A 16677-nucleotide genomic window follows, 5' to 3' on the forward strand; every position below is an offset into this window, starting at 1 on the left:
CTTCCTCCATCTTGCGACCGATGGCAAGTAACTGATCACGGATTTCCTGAATCCGATTCAGGTGTGCCTGGAGCGAGGTGCGCTCATCCATGACAATAGAAAACAGAGTGTTTTTCAGAAAGAAGGCTCTGCTCTTGTCGGAAGTCTCATGAAGACCTTTTAGATGTGTCCAGATTTCGGCCGCTGTCTTGCCGAATGGAATCTGGGAAAGCTGGTCATCAGCTACGGAGAGTTTGAGAAGCATTACTGCCTCTCGATTGTTCAGATCCCATGTATCTTGATCAGGACCCGAAGAAGTCGGACGCTGCTTAACACCCAGAACAAGTTGATCGGTGTTTCGATATTCGAAGATTACGATGATGCGCTGCTTCCAGGTTCCATAATTGCGACCATTGAATTTGGAATTATGCTCGAGCAGAATATTTGTCAGAGATGCCATGGCACGTTTTTCAATGAAAAACTGTGAAAATCTGTGAAGGCACGTTCTTCGAGGCAAAAATCCGGAAGACCCAGAAGAATCAGAGAATGACCCAAAAGAGAGCTCGAAAAACTCAGAAGGAATCTGCTGTCATTTTCTGAATCCGCTGGCTCGAAAATCGAGGCACCCAAAAAAAAACGGACAACCCAGTTGAGCTCTCAAAAAAACCCACCAAGAATCTGCAAACAAAAAAAAATTTCGACCCCAAAAATTAGGGTTTCGAAAAAAAACGGCCCTAGCTGAAAAAAGCTTGAAAAAACTTCAGATTTCTTGATGAAAAATGGTCGAATCTGCTTCCCAGAGCACGATGACAGACTGAGACGGCTAAGAGCATGAAGATTTGATACAAAAACATGCAGATTTTCACCCCAAAAACGCGAGTCTTCAAAAAATGGCCACGATTTCCACGCGATTTGCAGACCCGTAATTCGGGAATTTCTCCAAGCAGAAAAACCCTAGGTGGGTTTTGGAGAAATTAGCTGAAATAATTTTGGAAAAATTTAAACAAATAATTTCAAGAAGAAATTATAAATTTTTCCAAAAAAATTTAAGTATTTAGCTCTGATACCATATTACGAGGTAATTGGTAAATACTTGCTTATTAATAACAGAGACCGAAAGGTCAATTTATACAAAAGGGATGAGAAGAACCTCCTTATAGCAATATCGTGAGAATGCTCGAAATAACAGAATACAAAGTGATAGCAGAACTCAGAATGAATCTACTGATCGCAGGCCACTTCGAGGGGGTAACCTCCTTTGAGCAAGCTCAATACAATAAATTCGTCTGTGCCCATCAAGGGCCTCAACCTATTCTTATATACTGGGTACGATTTAGAAAAGTAATACTACCTATGCATGTGGGATAATAAAATATACTCACGGGACGACTTACAAAGCATATGCGTCCAACAACACTACTCTAACAAAATAAACAGAAGGAACACACAGGTTCCTAACATCCCCTCTCCCTTAGAAAAAAGCTTTGTCCTCAAAGCTTAAGGTGTGGAAATTGTTGTTGAATCTGAAGAAGGGGTTCCCAGGTAGCATCCTCTGGTTGCATGCCATGCCACTGAATCAAGACCTCAGAGATGGAGCGAGAGCGAAGCTGGCGAGTGCGCTGGTCAATGATTGCCACCGGCTCCAGGATAATGGATCCTTCCGTATCCATTTCAGGGAGAGTAGTTTGTGCTCTGACAGTGGTACCCAGAACTTTCTTTAGACAAGAAACATGAAAGACTGGATGAATGCGGGAAGAAGGAGGAAGTTCCAGTTTATAAGCAACTGAACCAATCTTCTGCAGAACCTTATAAGGCCCATAAAATTTTGGGGCCAGCTTATGACGCCCTTTCAGCTTTAGGGAGGATTGTTTGTATGGCTGTAGACGAAGAAAAACCATATCCCCAACTTGAAATGAGCGCTCAGAACGGTGTTGATCTGCTTGTTGTTTCATCCGATTACGGGCCATGTGAAGATTATCCTGTAAGGTACGAAGAATCTGATCCCTGTGGCGGAGAACTATGTCAACTGCCTGGACTGGTGAGCTGTTGGGAGTGTAGGGAAGGAGCACTGGAGGTGCCTGACCATAGACTGCTTCATATGGAGTCATTTTAGAGGCAGTGTGGTAAGAGGTATTGTACCACCATTCAGCTAAAGGGAGCCACTTGGCCCACTGATGTTGCTGTTCGGAAGTGAAGCAACGAAGATAAGTTTCCAAGCATTTATTGACAATTTCAGTTTGACCATCAGTTTGTGGGTGATAGCCCGAACTCATCTTCAGTTTGGTGCCAGTTTTCTGAAACAGTTCAGTCCAAAAATGACTGGTAAAAGTTGCATCACGATCAGAGACAATGGAAGAAGGGAGTCCATGAAGACGAAATATCTGGTCCATGAAGATTTGTGCAACAGAGGAGGCAGTATAGGGGTGGCTGAGGGCACAAAAATGACTATATTTCGAGAGACGATCAACCACAACCAAGATCACTGTCTTGCCACCGGATTTAGGAAGCCCTTCAATGAAATCCATAGAAATATCAGTCCAAATCCGTGTAGGGATGGGCAATGGTTCGAGCAAGCCAGGAAGGAGGGTCGTTTCACCCTTGTGGCGTTGGCAAGTATCACATTCAGCCACCATCTGTTGAATCGTCTGTTTCATCCCTTTCCAAAAGAAGTTTCTCCTTGCTCGCTCATAAGTTTTGAGGAAGCCTGAGTGCCCTGCTGAAGGAGAAGCATGGAGTTCATAAAAAATAGCCTGATGTAGAGCTGGGTTCTGAGGAAGCACTAGCCGACCCTTGTAGCGAAGAGAAGCACCATCCCAAGAGTAATGTGGTATAGCAGAAGGATTATTGGCTAGCTGGTGAATGATTTGAGATAAAGAAGAGTCACTGTCATAGCCCTGCTGAACAGACGCTAACCAATTGGGAATGGGCATAGAAATAGCGGAAAGGGAAGCTTGATTATCAAATGTGCGAGAAAGAGCATCTGCCACAATATTCTCCTTACCCTTCTTGTAGGTGATCTCATAATCATACCCCATGAGTTTGCTGACCCATTTCTGTTGTGTAGGAGAGGATACCCGTTGTTCCAGGAAGTATTTCAGACTTTGGTGATCGGTTCTGATGCAAAAATGACTCCCTAAGAGGTATGGCCGCCACTTCTGTACAGCATGCAAAATAGCCATCATTTCTTTTTCATAAGTAGAGAGGGCTAGATTCTTACCAGAGAGGGCTTTGCTAGTGAACGCAATAGGATGGTCATCTTGCAGGAGAACAGCACCCAATCCATTGCCGCAAGCATCACTCTCAATAGTGAAGGGTTTGGAAAAATCTGGCATCGCGAGAACAGGTGTACTGCACATAGCCTGTTTCAGTTGTTCAAATGCAGTCTCAGCAACAGGGGTCCAGGAGAAGGCATCCTTTTTTAACAGAGCTGTCAATGGTGCTGCAATTTTCCCGTAATCTTTGACAAACTTGCGGTAGTAGCCAGTCAACCCCAAAAAACCCCGAAGGCTCTTAAGAGTTTTAGGATGCGGCCAAGTTTTCATGGCATCTATTTTTGTAGGATCCACCCGCACTCCATGGTGTGCAACAATATGCCCGAGATACTCCACTTCCTCCTGGCCAAACACACATTTAGATAGTTTTGCACAGAGTTGATGATCAGAGAGAAGTTGCAAGACAAGCTCCAGATGATGGAGATGCTCAGCCCAAGTTTTGCTATATATGAGGATATCATCAAAGAAGACCAGAATGAATTTCCGGAGGTATGGTCGAAATATGTTATTCATCACTGCCTGAAATGTTGAAGGAGCATTCGTGAGGCCAAAGGGCATGACTAAAAATTCATAGTGACCATCATGTGTGCGGAAGGCAGTTTTAGGTATATCCTCCTCATTAACCCGAATTTGATGATACCCAGAACGAAGATCTAACTTGGAGAAAAAATGAGCCCCATGAAGTTCATCAAGAAGTTCATCAACAACTGGAATGGGAAACTTATCCTTTATAGTGAGATGATTAAGTGCTCGGAAATCAATGCAGAGTCGCCATGACCCATCTTTTTTGCGAACAAGCAAAACTGGAGAAGAAAAGGAACTGGTACTAGGGCGAATAATACCTTGCTTCAGTAAGTCACGGACAAGTATCTCGATTTCGGTCTTCTGATGAAATGGGTAGCGGTAGGGCCTGATGTTGGGCGGAACACTGCCAGGAAGGAGCTGAATACGGTGGTCCTCTGGACGAGAAGGAGGTAATCCCACAAGTTCAGCAAATATACCAGAATACTTGTCCAAAATGTGTTGGAGATCGGCAGGAGTGCTAGAGACTGCTGATGGCTGCATCTGAATGGAATGGAGCTGAGCGATGACACCATGTGAATTCTTCTTAAGAAGTTTTTCCATGCGGTGTGAACTGATGATGCTGAGAGACCCTGGTTGTAAGCCTTTCAAAGTGTGTTGGTGCCCCTCGGCTGAAAACTGCATCCAAAGTTCAGCAAAATCCCAGAGAATGGGGCCAAGAGTGCGTAACCATTGGGCACCCAAAACCACATCACAGCCACCTAAGGGTAAGGCAAACATGTCAGAGCGCATGTTATAATCTCCAATAGAGAGACGCACATTGCGACATTTCCCTTTACAAGGTAAAGTGCCCCCATTGGCAATCATGACTTCAAAGCTAGAGCAGGGATGGATAAAGCAATCAGCCTGTTTGGCTATTCGTGGATCAATGAAGTTATGAGTGCTACCAGAATCAATGAGTATAGTAAGAGGGATCTTCTTGAAGAAACCCTGGACCCGCATGGTTTGTGGAGTAGTGACTCCTGCCAAAGCATGGACAGATATCTCTGGTGGAGCTTCTGGTGAAGGAGGTTCAGGCTGGTGAGGCTCAACCTCATCATCCACTGTTTCCTGAGCATCTACATATTCTTCCAGTTCCGGTGGAGAATCCACATCCAAGAGATAGAGCTTTTGCTGAACACATCTATGGCCCCGAGACCATTTCTCATCACAATTATAACAAAGCCCTTTGTCTCGCCTGACTCGCATCTCTGTTTCAGACAAGTGCTTGATCGGAGTAGTTCTGGGAGCTGGTATGACTGGAGGGTTGTGAGAACCTGTATTTCTGAATGGAACAAAATTAGATCTGGAGCGTTGTAGAGCACTAATCTTGTCTTCCGCTAACTTAGCCAACCCAAGGGCTTCCATCATTGTAGTAGGTCGAAACATTTTGACTTCTGAGCGAAGTGCATCCTTCAGACCACTGACAAAACAACTACGGAAGAATTCATCAGACAAGCCCTCTGTGTGATTAGCTAATTTTTCAAACTCTGTCTGGTATTCTCTGACAGTGCCTGTTTGACGCAGTTTAGTGAGTGCTCCTGTGAAATCATCAAAGGAACTAGGGCCAAAGCGCTCCAAAATGAGGGTGCACAATTCTCTCCACGTTGGGCCTACATTAGCCTTGATGTACCAACGGAACCATTGAAGAGCTTCATGTTCCAAATGAAAAGATGCAAGGGGGACTTTGTGGTTATCCAAAGTATTATGCAAGCTGAAATACTGCTCTGCCCTATAGATCCATCCAGTCGGATCAGAACCATCGAAGCGTGGAAAATCAAGCTTTGGTCCACGGAAATTGCCAGAAGAGGACCCAGTATCTCCTGAATGGTTTCGGCTCATGGCTGACTGCTGAAAGTTAAGACCCAGAATTTTGTCATCCAAATCTTAAAGTTTGGTTTTGAGGGATGCAATTTCCTCTTCCATGATTTTTGCTCCTGTACGCGTAACAACCATAAAACAAGGTTTTTTTTTTTTTTTTTTTTTTTTGTTTTTTTTTTTTTTTTTTTGGAATGGGTAGAAGATGAGAAACAAAAACTTTTTTAGTTACGGCAAACTTGGATTTGGGTAAAACTCATATAGGAAATGGGTGTTCGACGGGTGGTGGGAGACTATCTAGGGACAAGGGAAAAAGAAAAATGAGGGTTTCAAGGGTAGGGAGGCGAAATGAGGCGAACAGTCCAAGAGGGATAAGGGAGCAAAATGAGGAATTGAATCTTGTGGCTCAGTTTGGTGGCGATTGGATGAGAGGTGAAAAAGATAGGGCAAACCCTAAAATTAGATAAATGAGGGATTTAGGGCTTTGATATGTAAAATTTGGGGTTGGGTCGCCAAGGAAGGAAGTATGCGAAATGATATTGCAGACGTTCTGTGGAAGTATGAGCAAAAACAGAAAGCAAACAAGGAAGCTACGACTAAAAAACAGAAAAATTTTTACTCTTTTTTATCTTTTTTTTTTTTTTTTTTTTTTTTTTTTTTTTAACAGTCGACTTAGAAAAATTCACTCACAGACAGAACAACTAAAAAGAGTTATTGCAATAACAAGAGATATTAGAAGTGAGAGGAACCTGAAGGCCACGACAGAAAAAAAAATTTGATGTAATTTCCACCCAGCGAGCCCAAGAGAGTGCTCTGATACCAGATGAGAAGAACCTCCTTATAGCAATATCGTGAGAATGCTCGAAATAACAGAATACAAAGTGATAGCAGAACTCAGAATGAATCTACTGATCGCAGGCCACTTCGAGGGGGTAACCTCCTTTGAGCAAGCTCAATACAATAAATTCGTCCGTGCCCATCAAGGGCCTCAACCTATTCTTATATACTGGGTACGATCTAGAAAAGTAATACTACCTATGCATGTGGGATAATAAAATATACTCACGGGACGACTTACAAAGCATATGCGTCCAACAACACTACTCTAACAAAATAAACAGAAGGAACACACAGGTTCCTAACAAGGAAGAGACGATGTTTCCTTAGGAAACGATCGTAAAGAATAGAAACATTCTATTCCAGAGAAAGCAAAAAACGAAAGCAAACTAAAGCTAAAGATATTTACAAGATAACCATTAACTAATAATAGACGTCTTATCTATTATTGTAATATGCAGTGGATATGTTGAATAAGCAAAGGTTGGACAGTATTTATTAGAAATTAGTCTCAGTGGTTATAACAATTTTAAATCTGTGCTACTCTTTAGAGTATGCTTCCTTTTGTCAAATTCCTAGAGAGTGGAACAAAGTGGTAGATTGTTTGGCAAAATGGCTTCTAAGAATTTAGATAGGCAATATGTTGGCAACAAAGTACTCTTGACCCCAAATTATTCTGATATTCTGGAAAAATTAATTATGGAGGATAAGAATATGTAATTGTTTCCTCTATGGGTTCCTCTTGGGACTTTTTCTTGCTGATTATTGGTTGTTCTTCAGTGGACCTATGGTATTTTTTGATGAATAAATATTTATCCCTTTTCCTAAAGCATTACGTATGCAGAGTTTGTGCTTACTCAAATCATCAAGCTTTATAACTCCAGCATTGTTAAAAGAGATGTTTGTACGATGGGTAGAGATTTTGTAGAGTTTAGAAGCATTAAGTTTTTGATGTTCATATTAATAAATCTAAAATGTAGTTGATATAAACTAAGCATATTTTTTTAACATTAATATTTTGGTTCACATTTTGTGATCTACGTTAGAGTGTCTTAGGCAGCATTGGATTGTAAAGATTCCAAATTCTAGTCATTGTCAAGTAGAGCTCAAGATTCCAGGTGATGTGGATAGCCTCACAAAACATGAGGAGGATTAAAGGTGAGGTTATGATTAAAGATGAAAAATAAGTACGTAGGAAAGATAAAAGTGAGTGGTAGATAGAAACAAGAGATCACCAAGTAAAGCAATAAGTAAGAAAAAGTGGATGGATATTTAGAAAACAAAAACCCTAGAATAAACAAAGAAAATCAATTAGACAAAACAAGACAAAAATTTTATTTTTTTTAAATGGAAAGGATAACAAGTGAAAACATAATGATGAAAGAAATGGAAAAAAGTGGAAGGAAGAAAAGAGAAGCTCATGTATATAAATGAGAAAATTACAAGATGGTGAAAAAAATTAAAGCATATAAATATTAGTTATAAATTTGGAAATTTAAAAAAATAGGAATGAAAAAAAAAATTAATAACGTCCACCAAACCAAAAACATTCAACCTCGGACACAAGGCACCAAAACTGATAGTTTATAACCTCCTCTTTAAATCTAATCTTTGGATAAATAGATTTGCAGCCTCAAGCAAGGAACTTAAATTGTGTTGGAGCGACTCGTATGGTAGTTGCACCGTGCCATACGATAGCTGCACCTTACTGTACTGTAGCTGCACCGTACGATGAATCATGTATAGGTACAAGAGTTGCCTGGTCAAAGTCGTGAACCAAGCGTATGATGATCAACCACTTGGAGGGGTGTACATAATAACTCAAGCTTGCTTATGATGTACTATGAAATGTACAGATGATGATGGCAAGTATGAGTACGATGAGAACGTATGCCAAGTGCCAGTACGATAAAATGGTACAGCAGGGATGGTACAGTGCCAGTGCCAAGTACATTTTGCTGAGTCTGCTGCCAGGTATATGGAGTTTCTAGTATAGGTGCCAATTCAAGTAAGTTCCAGTAAAGTGGGAGTTCCAATACAATGACAAGCATGTGCCTTTAGTACGGTGCCGACATGATGACGAAGGGCGGTGCCTGTGGAGTACTGTTTGCAGTGCCACACGGCTATCTTGTGACCGACAATTGGGTTAATGGAAGTTGGTAGACCATTCTATAATGTAACAGTTGATATACCGAAATCGTAATGAATTGCAGAGTTATTAGTGCCTGCAAGATTTATCAGGAATAGAGGGGCAAAGTATCAAAGTGGTGTAAAGTCAGGTTGATTGTGATGTAGTTTGAGCCGGTGCAAAAATATATTGTTGTTTGTATGTAACATTGGTTATTGTAATAAAAAGAAGACACTCAAGCTTTTTGATGGTGGATTTTTCTGAAAGGGTTTCCCACATAAATTTGGTCTCCTGTATTTAGTTTGTGTGCTTGCTATTTTCTATGTTATTGTTTCTTCTACTTATCTCAATACACTGAAGCAGATTTGAATTCTTTATTATTTCCCCTATAAATTGGCATTTGAAAGGCATTTCCGCATATAGCTTTCCTTACTAGTGGTATCAGAGCCAGACTAGTTTCTTGTTATCCTTGTTAGGTAGGGTTGATCGTTTGTGTCAATTAGGTTCCAGTGAGAGTTTGCAAAGTGTTCATCTGGAAATTGAGATGGTGAATTCAGCGAGAATAGACAATGAAAAGTTCAATGGCACAAACTTTGAGTTATGGAAACTTAAAGTTGAAGATATGCTAGTTGACCGAGATTTGTGGATCGTTGTGTCTAGTAACTGTTACAAGATTCAAGAATTGGCAGATTAACGGATTTTCGGATGATTGATTGATTAACAGAGGAACAAATGTGTTCCTTATAAAGAATTACAAAGACGTAGACTGAAGACGGAATTAGAAACAAAATTGAAGACAGGATAGGAAACATTCCTATCTGAACTAAAGACAAAAGAGACAAGATAGGAAACATTCCTATCTAGATTGAAAGACGGACTACAGACAAGTAGTTGATCATTATAGAAAGTATAGGATATTATCTTAATACCCTCTCTTAATGGTCAATGTACGGATGTCGGAACATTCCGTGATAACTGAGATCCTCCCTGGATCTACAAAATGCTGAAACCAAGAAGCTTTGCCAGAAGAGTGCTATGACTCAAAACAGATTGCAAAACTTCGTTTTTGTGGAAAAAATGGTAAAACCCACAATCTCACGCAACCTTGCGTATTACAAACAACATGAAATGATTTTTGAGGAGAAAATCAACAAACCCAAAAAAACAGAAACAAATTCAGAAGGCGAAAAATGTAGCTTTGCCTTGATCAGGAAGCTCAACAACTTGTGTTGTTGGCTGGGATGCATTTTGCCTTGCTTGGGCAACCATGCATTTTCGGCACTTTAAGATGGTTAACATGCGCTTCTTCCAGTGGTTATAATTGCAGCCATTGAATCGTAAACTGCCCTCCAACATCAGATTAATCAAAGATGCCATTTTGAAGAATTCAAGTACAAACTTCAAGACAAATTCCTATCTAACCCAGAAAAAATCGACAAGTACCTAGAAGAACTGATACAAAACCCAAAAAGAATTTGAAGTCGGGTTTCAAATCCGTAGGCTCGAAAATCGAGGCACAGAAAACAAGGCACCCACAAAAATCTTATGAAGACCCATTTGAGATCTTGAAAAACCTACCAAGAATCTACAATGAAAAAAATTCCGACCCCAAAAATTAGGGTTTCCTGCGGAAAATTCAATCGGCAGCCATGGAGGTCAAAATGGCAAGAAATGGTATTTTCAGTCCAAAATACTGGCCGATTTTGATCAGAATATGGGCATTTGGGCTTTGACAGTGGAGAGAATGAAACTAAGACAGAAAAGGAGATTTTTCACCCTCAAAATGCTGTATTTGGCAAAATCCATGACCTTGAAAAAGTTCATGGAAGCCACGATTTTTCACCAAACAATGAGCCCCTGCATCTGCAACGTGAGCAAAAAAATCGTGGAATAGCTGAACACCAGACGCGAGCAAAGAAATTGCGATTTTCCAACAAGAAATCGAGCGCAATTTTCAGGTCGCGAATTGGAAGAAATCGCGATTTGCAGCAGTAATACACCAAAAAATAAACGCCAAACCCTATTCTGGTCGAGTTTGGAGCCCGCGAGCTGCAAAAAGGATAACCTCTGGTGTTTCGATTTTCAACAGCAAAAAAAAACGATAGTGAACACACGAATTCTTCAAAAAACGGGAAACCCTAGACAGGTTTTTGAGAAATCGCAAAAATAATTTCAAAAAAGAAATTATAGAATTTTAGAAAAAACTTGAAGTATTGGCTCTGATACCATGTTACAAGATTCAAGAATTGAAAGAATAACGGATTTTTGGATGATTGATTGATTAACAGAGGAACAAATGTGTTCCTTATAAAGAATTACAAGGACGTTGTTTCTTTTTAGAAACAACATAGACTGAAGACGGAATTAGAAACAAAACTAAAGACAAGATAGGAAACATTCCTATCTGAACTGAAGACAAAAGAGACAGGATAGGAAACATTCCTATCTAGACTGAAAGACGGACTACAAACAAGTAGTTGACCATTATAGAAAGTATAAGATATTATCTTAATAATAACAAGCCTTCAAGCATGAAGCAAGATGATTAGAATCTGGTGGATCAAAAGGCTGGAGAAATGATAAGGTTGAGCATTGCTGATTTTGTTATGTTGAATGTCCATGAAGAGAAAACTGCATGTTCTTTGTGGAAGAAGTTGGGAGATATTTATCAAGGAAAATTCTTGGTAGACAAGCCCTTCCTAAGAAAGAAGAATTCTCTTAAGATGGATGAAGGAATGACTAACACGTTCAATATGGTGATCGTACAACTAGCATTTGTTGGTGTGTCCATTGATGAAGAGGATCGTTGTATGTTGTTGCTGAGTTCTTTGCCTAATTCATGGGATCACCTTGTAATGGCCATCAGAAGTACTACAATCCAATTTAAAATGGATGAAGTAATTATTGCACTTCTGTCAAAGGAGATGCGGAGAAAATCTTCTAAGGTGGCTAAAGAGGCTCTCGACATTAGGGACAGATTGAAGGACAAAAGAAAGGACGTGAAGGTTGAATATTCTGATAAGAAGTTCAAAGTAAAGTGTTGGAACTATGGGCAGACTGGTCATTTCAGAAAGGATTGCAAAGACAAGAAGAAGAAAATAAAGAATTCCTGATTCAGAGTCTTCTCAGAGTGATGATGAAGATGCTAGTAGTGTTGCTTTGGCTAATCGGTCATCTAATGATGACTATTCGATTAATTCAAACTTCATGTGGATGTTTGTCATGATGCCTAGTGCCATGTGTGACTCGACATCATTGCACAATGGGAGTTGTTGGCAAGATGTAGATGATATGTTTGACTCAACACCACAGTTCAGTGGGAGTTGTTGGTAGTGATGTAAATTCTTTTATTAATGAATGATCTTCATTAGTATTGCAGATGTTGGAAGACGTCTCAAATCCCTATAAGTATCTTTTCACATGTGTTGAATTACAATTTGGAGATGTTAATCTTCATGTGACTGATGATGTTGACATCCTCGGGGCTCAAGAGGGTCTTTAATAAATGTGTGGATTAGGTTCTTCGTTTGACATGTTATGGTATGTTCAAATGGAGCATGTTATCTTTTTGGTTGAGATGGTTTAGATCATGTTGTCATGTTTACATTCCTGAGGCCATGGTTGGAACTCTAACCTTGATCTTGTTATGGTTTTTTTGTATTGAGTATATTGATCACTTTTTGGATGCTTTGGGATATTGCTATCTTGCAATTGAAGTTGGCATGGATTGATCGATTACAGGTGCTCATGGATACTTAGAGATGATGGTAATGTTGTATTCTCTTGTCATTAGAGATGTCCTTTTTGGAACAGCTGATGGTTTCAGCAAGAAGTCTTTGAAGCATTCACTTGATATGGACTTGAGTGTTCTTAGTTGAGTCTTGGTTGAAGACTTGGATATCTTGATGAGTATTCTCTCTTGGTCTATTCAGCTCAGCTGTTTTCTGCTTGAGAGATATTGCCCAATATTGCTTTCAAGTGTATTATGTTTATCTTTCATGAATATGGATCTTAAGCTATGGTATCAAATAGTTCGGAAGGATTCATTTGAGAGATCGTAGGCATTGGTTATTTCCTAAAACATTTATGATTGTTGACATTGGGAGATGAATTTTTGGGAACAAACTGACATTGTTGGCATTTAAAGGTGTACGTAGAAGAACATGGTACGTGTTTGATGTATTGTTGATGTTTCGATGCTACAAGTTTGTAGCTACATTTCTATGTCTTGTTGAATGGATTCATATCAGACGAGCATTACCTTTGCAGTGGGAGCTTCTTCATGTATATGTGGCAGATATTGCATTGAGGCCTGAGACTGTATATTACAAGCTAAGTTGTCAGTTCAAGTTTGGGGACGAATTTAGGTTCAAATTCACATCCATGGGTTCGGGCAAAAAAAAATTCGCTATTTGGGTTTGTGAGCGGATATATATATGCATTATGATACATGAGAAGTTTTATGATCTGGTGCAAGTAACAATAGGAGGTGATACAAGAGATGTTTTATGATTCTTGTCTATTGATTACTCAATTCAATAAGCTAAACTATAGAAAACATAATTCAAGATTTTAATGTGTTGCATCAAACTTTCATAACAAGATTCAAATCCAAGCAAGCATTTGGGAGGAGTCAAAAGTGTCTTCTAGAGGTTTTGATCACAGCATTCTCAAAACTAAATTCTTGTACAACTAGATAAATACAAGTCATGACCTGAAACATACATATATGTATGCATATCTGTGATGAAAATGGGACAAAAAAATTAAGATAAAAGATATAGTATCATAGGATTGCATCAACCATTTTCTGAAATTCACACAATAGACAGCTCCTGAGAAAGTAAAAATAGTATTTTCATTGATTAAAGGTACAAAAGCTGAGTACAAATCTGCGAATAATACTGTATTGTAATGAATCAAGCTTTAACATGCCGTATTTTTGAAAGTTACAATGCTTAGCAAATGCTAGAAAGAATGGACTACGAGCTGACATAGATATCCTTTTTCTCTCTCCAACAATAAGAGATAATATAGGACATGCTTCTAAAAACAATTAAAGATAATTGCTTTGACCTCTACGAAGATGGTATGGTTAAGGAGGTATGCCAAGTGCAGGTACTAGCGCGGGTACTAGTTCAAGTACGCTCCAGTAAAGTGGGAGTTCCAGAAAGATGACAAGTATGTGCCTTCAGTACAATGCCGACATGACGGTGAACGGTGATGCCTGTGGAATAGTGTTTGCAATGCCACAGTTCTGTTGTGACCAAGAGTTGGGCTAATGGAAGTTGGTAGACTGTTCTGTAATATGACGGTTGATATACCAACTTCCATAATGAATTGCAGAGTTATAAATGCCTGCAAGATTCATCAGGAATAGAGGGGCAGTGTGTCAAAGTGGTGTAAAGTCAGTTTGCATTGTAATGCAATTTGAGTCTGCGCAGAAATACATTCTGGTTTCTATGTAACATTGGTTACTGTAATACAAAGGAGACACTTGGGCTTTTCGGTGGTGGTTTTTTTCTGAAAGGGTTTCCTACATGAATTTGGTCTCCTATGTTTATTTTGTGTGCTTGTTATTTTCTATGTTCTTATTTCTTCTGCTTATCTCAATATGCTGATGTAGATTTGAACTCTTTATTATTTTCCAAGGCATATCCGCATGTAGCTTTTCTTACAAATTGTTGATTTCAAACATGGGGAGTCGAGAGAAACGAACAAAAGAAAACAATGTAAAACAAGCTGATCTCACTTTTCCTGCCTGTAGTACCTCGCTTATTTTGTTTTAAAAGTTAGTGCCCAAAGTATCGCAATACTCTACTAGTGTTTATTTCTGCATATAGAAGGGAAAGAAGGCTCCATCACACACTCAAGCTGCATTATTTATTTTCAAGGATATATGATTCAAATTTGATTTCATATGTGAGATGCAACTGAACATGAAAGTAATGTCTAAGTAGAAAGAAGGCACGTGAATTGCTCGACGATCAAGTTTATTGGCTTCAGATTGTGAAATGGGGAGCTTATTTCATATCCATACGCCTGAAGAGAGAGCTCGTGCATTTCTACTGATCATTTGAAATAGTAAACTAGCTTCAGTTAATGTTTGTCATATGTAGATTTCTCGCCATTGCACCCGCTCTGCAAACCCTAAAGTGCAGTCCAAATTGAACGTTTTTGAGAGAATATAAGGGTTTTGTTGCTGAATTGCAGGACTAGACTCCAAGTTTACAGCTTAAAAAGTAAGAGAGCAGCGTAATTACTTGACTGTTGGGACGTGAAATGGAGATTTGGCGGTTGAAAATCCTGTCCACTATATTCCCTTTCCTCTTCAGCATTCGAAGCCCCTGCTGTTGCTTCTTCGTACTAGCACTGCTACTATTCCACATCGACGATGAAGCTGAAGTTGTAGGCACTGCCATTCACATTGCTATATTGCTCGTAAGGGAAGAATACTATGCTAAAAAAATCTCTGAAAAACCAACGCAGCAATCACAACACTTGTAATCCCAGTAAATTATTAAAGAGCCGAAAAATGTTGTCCACATGCCCAGCGAGAAATGTTCTGGGTGACGTGGAGCAGTTGCAACAAATGAACACCGTGTCACAACCTCCTCCCCGCATATTTTACATTTTCACACCTATTTGAAAAGAAAACTGAAAATTTGTATACTAGGCTAACACTCCGCACCTAAAAGAGCTAAAATAGGTGATATATAGAGGGGAATATGGAAATTCAAATCTAAATGGACGGATATTCATTTGGAGATATGAAATATTAAAAAAAAAAAGGTGAAATTGATTAGTTTTAATATATTCAAAGACAGTTTTCAATTTATGATTAATCAATATTTAACACAATTATTTTGACAACCTAAATTGATCAAGTGAGAATCTCTTAACGTTGATTTAACCTTGTTCTATCTACTCATGTAGATTGGGTGTACAACCATTAAAAATGAATAAATATTCAAGTAAAAGTTGTAGTTTTAAAAAAACTTCATACAATGCTAATATAGAGTTACATTTTCAAAAATATCATAGAAAACTCTTTCACAAACATCATAAAAAAACTCTTTCTTGGTCATTATCTATCATTCAAAATAAGTTAAAAAAATGTTGAATAACATTAAGTAGCCATAATAAATTGTAATTTTAAATGTCATTTATTTTTAATAATAGAAATCAATTAATTTCAAATATTTATGTAATTGAAATCTCAATATAGCAGAATTTCCATTATTTAATACTCGTCGTATTTCAATTCACGTTGTGGGTTCCAATATTTTTCTAACACCCCACATACTACGTGTTGTTCTTGCATTGTCTTTGCTACCATTTTTAGATCATAATCTTCCATGCTCTTTGTGTGTGATTTGTGATGCTCACTCCCTTTATTATCTCACGACTATTTGTGACAACACAATGGCAAGGCTTTCAAGTTTATTTTGTTGTGGCCCCTTCCAATTTACAAAAGTATTACAATAATAGATGCGTTCTATTATTAGTTAATGGTTATCTATTTGTAATCTATTGTAAATATTAGAATGTTCCTAATATTAATTAGTTTGTAGTATATGTTAGCTTTATTTAGCTTTCTTTTAGCTAGAATAGAATGTTTCTATTCTTTATGATTGTTTCCTAAGGAAACATCACTTTATTCTTTTGTATATATAGACCTCTCAATCTCTGTTAATATCAAGCAAGTATTTTACCAATTACTTCGCAATATGGTATTAGAGCCAATACTAAAAAAAATTGAAAATAATTATAATTTCTTGCTTGAAATTATCTGCATTTTATTTTTGAAATTATTTTCATGCATTTTTGCTTCTAAAGCCTCTAGTTCGACTAGGGTTTCTGCCAAAAAAATTGTCATTTTGTCTGTAATTCCCATGATTTTCTTCGTCTGCAAATTCGTGTCCTTTTATCTACAACTAGCGCAACTGAATCCTCTAAAATTCTAGGATTATTATTTGTTGTTCACATAAAAATATGTTGGGTGTAATTTCTCTGCAATTCACACCCAAATTTTTGTACCACTCGCATCCAAATTTCTTTGAAAATTGTGTTTGTTTTTTG

General features: G+C 38.6%; 1 protein-coding gene across 3 annotated transcripts in view; it reads right to left on the minus strand.

The window, feature by feature from the left end:
- Positions 1–15282, minus strand: part of DET1 (light-mediated development protein 1 / deetiolated1 (DET1)) — a 261899-nt gene extending 246617 nt beyond the window's left edge. The window contains exon 1 of one of the 3 annotated variants that reach the window (XR_016363900.1): positions 14859–15150. Coding sequence is in view for 2 of the 3 variants with exons in the window: in XM_089825740.1 (XP_089681866.1) it covers positions 14859–15017 (159 nt within the window). In the remaining variant the exon portion in view is untranslated. Of the gene's footprint in view, positions 1–14858 lie in introns of all 3 variants that reach the window. The other 2 variants (XM_089825740.1, XM_089825741.1) reach the window with 2 other exon arrangements.
- Between the last annotated feature and the right edge of the window lie 1395 nt (positions 15283–16677).

This window comes from Cupressus sempervirens, chromosome 4 (genome assembly GCF_028749045.1).
Source record: "Cupressus sempervirens isolate cs-2001-9-10 chromosome 4, ASM2874904v1, whole genome shotgun sequence".
Lineage (NCBI taxonomy): Eukaryota > Viridiplantae > Streptophyta > Pinopsida > Cupressales > Cupressaceae > Cupressus > Cupressus sempervirens.